General features: G+C 41.5%; 1 protein-coding gene across 2 annotated transcripts in view; it reads right to left on the reverse strand.

Moving 5' to 3' along the window:
* Window positions 1-10,926, reverse strand: part of inpp5a (inositol polyphosphate-5-phosphatase A) — a 170,059-nt gene extending 159,133 nt beyond the window's left edge. For both annotated transcript variants that reach the window (XM_074646884.1, XM_074646886.1), the window contains exon 1: window positions 10,414-10,926. In XM_074646884.1, coding sequence (XP_074502985.1) covers window positions 10,414-10,491 — 78 coding nt within the window. In that variant the 5' untranslated portion in view covers window positions 10,492-10,926. The remainder of the gene's footprint in view (window positions 1-10,413) is intronic.
* Between the last annotated feature and the right edge of the window lie 360 nt (window positions 10,927-11,286).

The following is an 11,286-nucleotide window of genomic DNA, read 5'->3' on the forward strand; positions in this document are numbered from 1 at the left end:
GGTTTGCCGACATCGCCACAGACCCCTCGCACTCCTATTCAAACAAATGAAGGTCCAGTCACACCAGAGAGTGGCACGGAAAAATTCCTCCGCACATCTACACGGCTTTGGTTTTACAGGCTTGGTGATGCAAGGACTACTGGCTGGACTAGTTGCTTGTAAACTACTGCACTTATAACACAGTAGACAGCCAGAAACATGCGAGTAGTCAGTCACAACAGCTCTTTGAGCTTCTTTCTATTTTTCTCTGTGACATTTGCTCCGACTTGGCATTGAGGTTCTCCAGGGCTGTGTATTGTCAAGAATCTGGCAAAACGATATGTATCATGATACAGGGGTTATGATTCAATATATTGCGTTATATTGCCATACTGTAAGTGAGGCGGAAAACTGTCGTAGCATAAAGAACAACAAAATCTGAGGAAAAGAAAGCACACTTTTTATGCAATCAGGAGTAGGCCTTTCCAAGCCGATAGCCAGTTGCGGCGCACCTCACCCTGACCCGCCGAGTTGAATCCCCCGGGCAGACTGCGCAGACCCCGCCGGTTAAAGTGAAAAAATATTTTCGCTTCATTATGAAACCGTGGTGGACAGCATTTGACCGCATCAAAATCATCACTGAAACTCAGGCCGATTGATTTTTGTGATTGCCAGATAGTATATAGTATTCGTATCGTATAAAAACTCGGCATATCTGTAACAGTTTTACTATGAATCAGGACTTAAATATGACATTACAGTAGTGTCATTTCAACTGTCAAATACCATCAAAATCTGTTAAACATACACAATTCATTATTATTAATTATTGGATATAAAACTGCCACTGTAGGATGCTACATACTGGTGAAGAATACGTTGTCCTTTTCCAACATCTTTTTCTTTTTGAAACTCTAATTCCGTGTTATGACAGGATGGAAGAGGGCAGAGCGGGGAGAAAACCAAAATAGCATCATCTGATCTTTCTTTCATAAACTTTTCCACTCCTGCAGCAACACACTGGAACGGACTTTGGCAGAGGAAGAAACGCAAAATTCGAGCTGTCAGATGAAGCATTTAGTCACAGTCTCTCTCTCTGTTGAGCTTCTCCTCATAAAAACTGGAGAACACATGGAGAGCTGGCCACAAAGTAATAAAGCCATTTTCACATTGCTTGCTTCCTCCATTTTCAACCTCAACACAGCAGCATCATGTCTGCTATCACAGATTTACACTACTGTTGCCAACACTACAAATACACACCCTGACTGCTCAATTACATTATTCAGTACGAGAATTCATCAGCAGCCATGTGACGAAAGGTTAAATATAGTTTCTATGCCGACTGGCTGCAGTATCATCTTCACATGTTTACAAGGAAAATACATTTGCTCCGTCTTTCCCACTAATGAGATACAGAGGAGGGCGTTTAGTAATGACAAAGGCCTCTCAAATACTTCCCAACCACACACACACACACACACACACACACACACATACAGTATATAACAGTCATTGAAGACAAAACACTGAGAACAGTGTGTGCAGAGCTTCCAGGTCTGATACACTGAGGTATTTTTTGCTGCTCTGCGCTATATTTAGTGGTGTAAATATGGCAGCTCGGTGGGGTCTGGGCTGCGAAAGTCTGAGCTAATGAGCCGTCAGTGGACAGGAGAGGGAGACACAGAGAGACATGATGAAGTTGGACGTCCAAACCCACAAGGGGGGCTATTCATAGCAATCTATTGCATCACCATATGGTCATCTTGGCTCGGCTAACAAGAGGTGTATGTAATCAAAAACAGAGGGTGGTTGCAATCAAATGAAAACCACGTTGGCGAGTGTTTACTGCAACGAGAGCCCAGGAGAATGTAGAAAGCCATCGTGAGGATAATAGGAACAACAGAGAGGAGTCAGTCTACGCCATAGAAATAGAAGAGGAGTAGAACGGACACTGTTTTCCGTGGTCACTAGTGAAAAAGAAAAAGGTGATTGTTGTTATGGTTACAGCAAAACTCGTCAGTGGGGCCGTAAAGTGCGGTAGTAGCTCGCCGGGAAGAGAACGGACGTAGCTCAGGAGCCGTGAGGAGTGGTGGAGGGACCGTCAGACCCGGCGTTGCCGCTGGAATTAGCAAGCTAGCTAACTAGCCAGCTGTCTGCTAGTTAGCTAGCTAAGTCCACCATGCTTTAATGCGACACTGGCGATAGCAATACACTTTCCTATGCTTTGACAACAGTGCGATTACAATAAACAATAATAACAATAAAATATTATAAATATAATATGTGTTTCAGTCCAAAATGGCGGCAGCTGCTGATTTTCGTCTCTTTGCTTCTATACTCTTCGCTACAACGATCGTAATGGCAACGGTACACGTTAATATGGCCTCCGCTCCGCCTTGGAAAGCAGAGCAACACGTCAGCTTACATCCTCAGCAATAGAAGAGAGAGCTGGAGAGTTGGCATCTGTCGTGGCATTTTAATCATTTGGATGAGTCCCACATAGCTCACCCCACTGGAAAGCCTCCTAAAGTCATGATATGATCACTGTCAACAAGCTAGTAACCACCAGAGATCACATAGTGGACGAGGACGCTCAGATCACACCTATAGTTTGTTTTCTCTGGACCGAACCGGAGTGGAAAAGTTCACTTTGTTATTTTTTTGTTGGGTTTATTTAGGTTCAGATTGCACAAATGCAAGCAAACCAAGGCGTGCTGTAAACAGAACTAACGAGGACTTCTGAATGGACGAGGTTCTGGGTGGCTGAAGATGTTAAATCAACTGGATTCCAGTTCCTGCAACTTATTAAGGCGAGACACTACAGGCAAAAATATTGTGTTTTCATGTTTATTTTACTACTTTGTCTATTTGCGTCTGTAGATTCATCCCAAATTCACAAAAAGTAAGCATTAGATAACGCCTCATTTGCATATCTAAACATAAAATAAAATAAAAACTTGTAATACAAAAAATAATTGTCTTAATGTGAGTAATCAACTGGGGAAGTTTCATGGTGATATCTATTAGTTAAAATGTTTACCCTATTCACTTGATGTGTCTTCCCTTAAGTGAAGCATGATGGACATGTATTTTCTCTGATGTTCATGTCAGGTACATGAATTATAGGTGGTAGCTTTAATTCAGCACTTTTGTTAAAGGTTTCTCAAGCATGAATTTCAACATCCAAACTTTACATTTTGGAGTGGTTTCCTGTGACTGTTTTGTTGATACAGTAGATTACCTTCACACGTCAAGAACTAGCCTACACCCCTCCGTCCTCTTTCAAAACAAAAACCTGAACCTCGGGCGTTACGGTGCTGTAATTTGGTGACACCTAATTCCAACCATAGCACGGTGTCCACCTGTTTAAACGAACCAACATCAACAAAAAAACACACTCCAGAGCTCTCTGAGCATGTTGGACGGGAACATGCCCACATACTGCGCTGGCATGAGTTTCCAGCCAGAGTTCAACTCTGACAGAAAACTAATGTAGTGACTCTACTCCATCATCAACTACATCTGTTCTTCAGGTTGGTGCTATAGTGAGACTTGTTTGTAAAGGATGTCCTGAATAAAAAAAAGCTACTTAATCATTTATTCACTCATGTACATGTACACTCTCACAATCACTCTCTTTTAGCCTATATTCCTGGGATGGCTGTTAGCAGGCATGACAACTGATAACAGTTGACAGTTAAGCAAAATCATTAATTGGCCGATCATAAGTCCAGCCCCCCATATTTATTGTTGCTAGGTCGCACACAGGCTTGACAAAAAGAAACATACTTCAACATACTTTGGGGCAGCACAAAGCAGAGACAATACGATGAAATCAAACAAAATCATGCAGGTTCACAAGAAACTCCTTCAGCTCAGAACTCCAGCGCGGCCTCCGGCAGCGACCTGCATTCGGAGATCCGGCGGGAGGTGGAGAGCTCTGCGCCCGACAGCAGCGGCTCCTCCTCCGGCAAGAACACCGACACCACGCTGCTGGTGGCCCGGGCCATATTGCTGGGCCTGCTGGAGGGAAGGGAGGCAGGGGAGAACCAGAACCAGGACGCCGCGGGGCAGACTGTAAGACCCTGCTGCATTAAAATGAGAGGTTTTCTAAAGGGACTCTGGTGCTCGGAAACACTACCGCTTTTGTCCACAGGGACCGCCAAAATCAATACAAAATAAAAGTTCCTCGTAGTAACCGTAACTATATACAATGTAATGTGTCCGTGAAGACTGTGACACTGGAGGACAGTCCCACTGTGTCCTCAGGATGGGAACAGATAATAAGACCAAGCCTGGGGAGTAAATATCCTAAGGCTTGGGAGGACTTCATGTATAGCGTAGGACAGCGTATGTTTAAGCTTTATCGCCACACACCATTGTGTAGTTTTACCATAAATGTTTCAGCACAAGGTCAACATGTGACATTCTTTGCTCAACATAAATTAACAAAATTATTTTTTTGAGCCATGTCAGGGATCGACCGAAAAACAACAAGCAGTATCGAAACTTCTCCAGTCAAACGATATCTACAAGTGATCCCTTTTTGTGCCCAGATCTAGAAAAAGATGACTGTTTTGCTCGCAGCCAATCATCGCAAGCGTTCTTCGGTTCATTGCGACGTGTGATTGGCCCACTACCACAGCAGCTACAACCCATACAGCCGGTACTGCCTCCCTGCACACAGCTCTGAACACAGAGATGTCTGTGCCGGCGGCTAGCAGCTAACGTTGCCTACAGCGTTAACAACGGCAACAAGTGATGACGGTGCTAACATTTAACCTGGGGGGGGGAACCGGAGGTTGGCCGTTACGCTCCTGCGACACTGCAGTTGGTATCGATTGAAGTACCCTATTGGTATCGGTATCACTTTAAGGGTACTGGTATTGGTACTGGCATCTTCCACAAGCTGCTAGCTTGACAGCTGTGAGTACTAACAACAGCCATGTTTGTTGTTTACATTCATAATGATAATGGTGGTGGGAGTGGCTTTGGAGGGAGGCCTGAAGGGACGGGCTGTCAGTGTTGCCGACTTGGCGACTTTCTGTCTAAATTTAGTGACTTTTGAAGCTAGTGCTGCTAGTTACTTTCATTGGAAAAGAGATGGCAACACTGGGCAGTTGGATCATATTTTAAAATCTAGCTCAAGATTACCAACCCTAGCTTTAAAACTAAAAGTACTGTCTGGCAAAAGACCAGCAACAAAACAAAAACAAAAACAGGTTTGGATGGAAATAGAATAATTAGGACCAGAAAGACAGGAGAGTTCAGCGGGTGCATGCTGCTCTATTTAACTTATTGAAAAAGGTAAAGCAGCAAACAGATGCTCCAGCTGTCAGCTGGAGGGGAGCTTTACCTTACAAACACAAAGAAAGCACATGAAACAAACAAAAAGCAAATAATGTTCAACTCTAAACATGGGACAAACCAATGTTTGCTGTCATAATGAGATTCACGGAGGACGGCTCAGAGGGCCAACAATGGAAAATGACATAAGCTGGAAGATGATTGTTTGTCTTTTGCTATAGATGTTGTTATTCGAACAATAACTCGTAACCGGAGTCAGAGAAAACTCTAATTGACTAAATGACACAATGGGGCTGACCTGCTTAATAGCCGCTTTAACATCACGGCATCGGTTTTAATCACCATGCACAGCAGGCCACATGAGTGTATTTAAAAACCAGCACGATGGATTACAGATTATAAATAAGTAACAGCATGAGGGAAAGACCCAGACGAATAGTATTATGAACAAGCGTTAACAAAAAGACAAACTCGGACATTTAACTGGAACAACTGTACTGTAAGACTTAATAGCTGAAGCAGTTACTAAGACTGGCAGAGTTGGGGGTCCGGTTCCCGTTGGGCCACTTACAGTATACAGCTAGTGGACACAGCCATGGAGCTGTGATGCAGTTTATAAATCCACGAATCTAAGGCACTGTATGTTTGTGGTAAAATGCTTAAACTTTAGCTACTGTGCTCTATTCTGTGGGCGTTTGTCCATCACTTGACAAAGAAATTATAACTTTAACAACAATTAATCTTTCAATAATACATTTTTATATTTGCTAAAACTTAGGAGAAGGACAAACAATCAATGGGGCAGCATTTTGCAATACATTTGCTTCACTGTGTTTTATTTAAAGGATGTGTTTTGTAGAAAAAACAAGACATTTGAGGACGTCATCTTTGGCTTTGGGAAACACTGATTGACATTCTTCACCATTTTCTGACATTTCATAGACCAAACAACTAATCGATTAATCGAGAAAATAGTCAACAGATTAATCGACAATGAAAATATTCGTTGTAGTTGCAGCCCTGAGTTGGCGATTAGTTTAATAGCTAATCGATTAATCGTTGCAGCTCTAGTCCAGTGTGCCCTCTGCACGCTCCAAATCTACGGCGCTCACAAATCTGCGTCATTTTTGCTGAAACCTCAAACCTGAGGGTCCAAACTCCCTGAGGCAATAATAGCATATGATAACATAACACAGCCAACATCAGACGATCTTAAACTTATTGATCAATCCTTGACATTTGTCCACAGCCATCATGTCCTCTTCATCTTAGGGTACCCCTTTCTCCTACACCTTTGATTTGTGCTGGGTAATATGACATTATACAGTATATCATCAAAACGTTATAAAAATGTCTATCGTTCATATTTTTCCTATACGGTTTCTCGGCATACATTTGCTTCTTTTTCCTCTATAACTTCCTCTAAAACTGTTCTTAAAGTGAGAAAATACTCAGTACTTTTCATTTGTCACATATTTAGAAAAAATATAGGTTTTATCATGTGGTTAATTCATATATTTATCAACTGAATTACCAGAAAACATCCTATATCATGATATATATCGTTATCAAGATATGAAATGAAGATTTTGGCCATATCGCCCAGCCCTACCTTCAATCAACAATGGGAAAAAAAATTGTATAATTTACAATAAAGGCTTTAATCAATACTTGCAGAGTGGCACTCCTTGTTCAAACACACCATAACTGCATGTTGAGGCTGTTAAGTGTGTTTACCTTTGTATTTTCTGTAAACACCAAGCCTACGGCCATGTAATTTGAGTTGCAACGAGCAAAGGAAAGTTTGATATTTTCCATCTGGAGATCAAACTCTATGAGATGATATGGGAATATAGCCTAAAGCTTTAGAAGGTCTGATGCATTTCATATGGGTCAGGGTCAGGCTATGACACAGATTCTTCTCATCTACAATGGATCTAAATGTGGAAAAGGCATTAAAAGCAGCCCACAAAGACTTCATTGAACTCATATGCATCATAAGGGGTGCCAACACACTGCAGACTACACATAGCCTCGTATGTATGACCAGCACACCCACTCAAAGGAGGAAACATGCTCTAATGTGCATTTTGGCTTCCGTCCGTTACAAGTCTGGTAGAGAGAGAGAGATAGATAGATAGAGAGAGAGATAGATAGATAGAGATAGAGAGAGAGAGAGAGAGAGAGAGAGAAATCCACAAGACACCAAAAGCTTGTGAGAGGCAGGCTATTAATAGGCTTTACTCCAGCGAGGGAGACGGCTCTTCCCTCATGTTTGGGATCAGCTCTTCACACGGGTGACAGGAGGGAGAGGAAGAAGAGGGGGACTCTCTATTGACACAACACTGAAAGTGACGCAAAGTGTTTGAACTTGAAGCATGTGATTGTAACAGTTACACTTTCCACAATCACTTAGAACCATTCGGTGCCAAGTTACAGCCTGAAATAGCCAGGAGTCCAAATACAGTAAAAATAACAGCCATATATAATTCAACAACCTGAAGAGACACTCCTTAGGAGGCCTGACACACCCACACAGAGCATGCCTTTGCTTTCTTTAGCCAAGCAAAGCTTTATCTAGAGTGGCTATTTGAATGCCGCTTGTTCTCATAATGATGCAAATAGGGTGTTTACAATCCTAATTGGTGTTACTCATAGCACTGTCTACTCTAGGAAATATCATACCCTTGGTTCAGGGAGATACAGCAGGGCGGCCCTGACATGAATGAAAAACAATAACTAGCAGGTGTAAAAAAAGGTGTACATATTGTAATATGTACATACCTGTCATTGTAAATATAAATCCTACTCACTGTACATACAGTATATAGACATCTCCACATGTACATACTGTACATAATCATCCAGTCCGGTATTTATTCTTTGAACTATTTGTATTGTTACAACTTCCGAACACTTGACTTGTATATAGACATTTTATTTTTATTTTTGTATTATTTTTATTATTATTTTTATCATTTCTTTTTCATTTCTGTGAAGAAAACTGAATGAAATTGTTATTTTTAAAGATTATTATTTAAGATGTGGGCTGTCAATCAATTAAAATAGTTAATTGCGATTAATCGCAAAATAATAGCACATTTTTTATTTGTTCAAAATGTACCGTAAAGGGAGATTTGTCAAGTATTTAACACTCTTATACTCTTGACCATGACTTGCCCCAAACTGCATGTGATAATCATAGAGTGGGCATGTCTGTAAAGGGAGGACTCGTGGGTACCCATAGAACCCATTTTCATTCACATATCTTGAGGTAAACTTACATAAGTTTGATTTTACTTGCTGTGATGCACTCCAGCAGACTAAATAGCAATACTTTTTTCTGAAAAAAGGAACAAAACAACTAGAGTTTCAGTGCTCGAGACTATGAGGTCGCTCCACCAATTGTACACTAAAGATAAAAACTCGCAACAAAAGATTTACCTAACAAAATTTTGTTGTGTTTAATATATTAGACTGTAATGTATGCTGCAGAAATGGGTGGTAAGCAAAGAAAGCAGCATCTCCAGTGATGCAGTGGGCAACAAAAATACTCCTTCACAAGGCAAGCAACCACACATATCAGTACATTTATATTACATTTTTATAGTGGTTTACATAAGTTTGGTTTTACTTGCTGTGACACACTCCAGCAGACTAAAAGGTGGGTGTTATCTGCAAAGGTTTAGACTGCTGCTGGATGCCCAAATTACAGACTGGATCACAGAGCATTATTTACTATGGCAATACTGCAGCAGTAATACAGACATTTACATTACCAGTCATACAGAGCAGGCACATGAGAGAAAAAATGCATAACTGCATGTGTAGAATACATATCCATTAACATATAGAGCTAGCATGTGTCTGTATGGTTATGTGAGGCCCATGTGAGGCCCATGTATTAGACTATAGGTGTTTAGGGAGCTTGTCACACACACAGGAGACGTGACCACGTTATTTAGCATAACATGAAGATGGCAGTATGGTAGAGAAAACACAACATTGACAGACAGCGACAGACAGAACAAATCAGTACATTTATATTTTGTTTGTGCTTCCTAAAAAATTAACTTACATAAGTTTGCTTTTACTTGCTGTGATGCACTTCAGCAGACTAAAAGGTGGGTGTTATCTGCAAAGGTAGACTACTGCTGCATGCCCAAATTACAGACTGGATCACAGAAAATAATTACTATGGCAATACTGCAGCAGTAACAGGCTACAGACATTTACATTACCATTCATACAAAGCAGGCACATGAGAGAAAACATGTTTGTGCAGTGGATTCTCAGAGTTGTATAAACAAAATTCAGAAATAAACTCTGTTCCAAAAACATAAATAAAAAATACTCTCTCACAAGGCAAGCAACCACAAATATCAGTACATTTATATATTACATTTTTTAGTGTTTTGTGCTTCCTAAAAAATTAACTTACATAAGTTTGGTTTTACTTGCTGTGATGCACTCAAGCAGACTAAATAGCAATACTTTTTTCTGAAAAAAGGAACAAAACAACTATAGTTTCAGTCCTCGAGACTATGAGGTGCTGCAGAAATGGGTGGTAAGCAAAGAAAGCAGCATCAGTGATGCAGTGGGCAACAAAAATACTCCTTCACAAGGCAAGCAACCACAAATATCAGTTAATTTATATTACATATATACAGTATATGCACAGTTTGTGCTTCCTAAAAAAATTAACTTACATAAGTTTGGTTTTAATTGCTGTGATGCACTCCAGCAGACTAAAAGGTGGGTGTTATCTGCAAAGGTATAGACTAATGCTGCATGCCCAAGTTACAGAAAATAAGCATATTTACTCCATGGCAATACTGCAGCAGTAATACAGGCTACAGACATTTACATAACCATTCATACAGAGCATGCACATGAGAGAAAACATGTGTATAATACATATCCTTTAACACACAGAGCTAGCATGTGTGTGCATGGTTATGTGAGGCCCATGTATTAGACTATAGGTGTTTAAGGAGCTTGACACACACACACACACACACACAGGAGTCGTGACCACGTTATTTAGCACAACATGAAGATGACAGTATGGAAAACACGTTGAAAACACAACAGTGACAACAGTGACAGGCAGTGTTTACTCACATCTTCGAACAGAGAGCCAACGTTGGCTGTCACCAGCAGTATTCCTGTTCCCTGCGCTGCTGTCAGCTTCCCAGCCATAATGCTCTTTCTCTTTCTCTCAGGTGGGACTAGTACAGTAAGACTTTAACAGGTAAAGGAGCGGGAGAAATAAACAAACACAACAGGAGCAGAATGTCTCACTAAACTGGTCTATAACCGTGGTAGTGTGCTAGTGAAGCCGAGGTTGAGGCGGCTCGGCTGGAGCATATTTTTTCAGCAGCGGCTCGTTGCATCTACTAGGAGCAGTTAGGAGGACCGTTGGTCGGCGGTTGGCGGCGGTTGGCGTCTCGTTTCTACTTTTTAACGGTCAAAGCCATCGTTAAAAGTTTCCGTTGTTAATCCACGGTGAGTGTCCGAAGGCTCTGGGTCATTTTCAGCAGCGACGAGTGAGTGTTTCCCCCCCCTTTAAGCTTTGAGGTGCAGTGTGAAAGTGTGAGGACTCTCCGTCAGTCAGGAGCATCGGCTTCACTGTGTAGAGAGGTTCAGAGAGGATAGGCTGGAGTCCTGCACCGCTCTGACGTCACCGAGCCAATGGAAACACGGGGCTGTTCTTAAAGGGCCAGCGCACCGTAAACACAACTGACGACACGGCGTCTATTATCGGACACCACTGGACTTGCACCCCATGGTGACATGATGTACTGTATATATATATCCATACTTGATAACTTTGAGACCTAAAAAAATAGGGAGGTTTTCAAAGCCAAAGTGGGGGGATATAGGGGTCCTCTCCAGAGACTTTGTTTCCTGCATTCTGGTGACTTAAAGGGTGTTTGTAAGAATCAGAAAATTGCTTGTTAACAGCGACACCTGTGGCCGTTAAGTCAATGAAAG

Source organism: Sebastes fasciatus, chromosome 9, assembly GCF_043250625.1.
Source record: "Sebastes fasciatus isolate fSebFas1 chromosome 9, fSebFas1.pri, whole genome shotgun sequence".
In the NCBI taxonomy this organism is placed as follows: Eukaryota; Metazoa; Chordata; class Actinopteri; order Perciformes; family Sebastidae; genus Sebastes; species Sebastes fasciatus.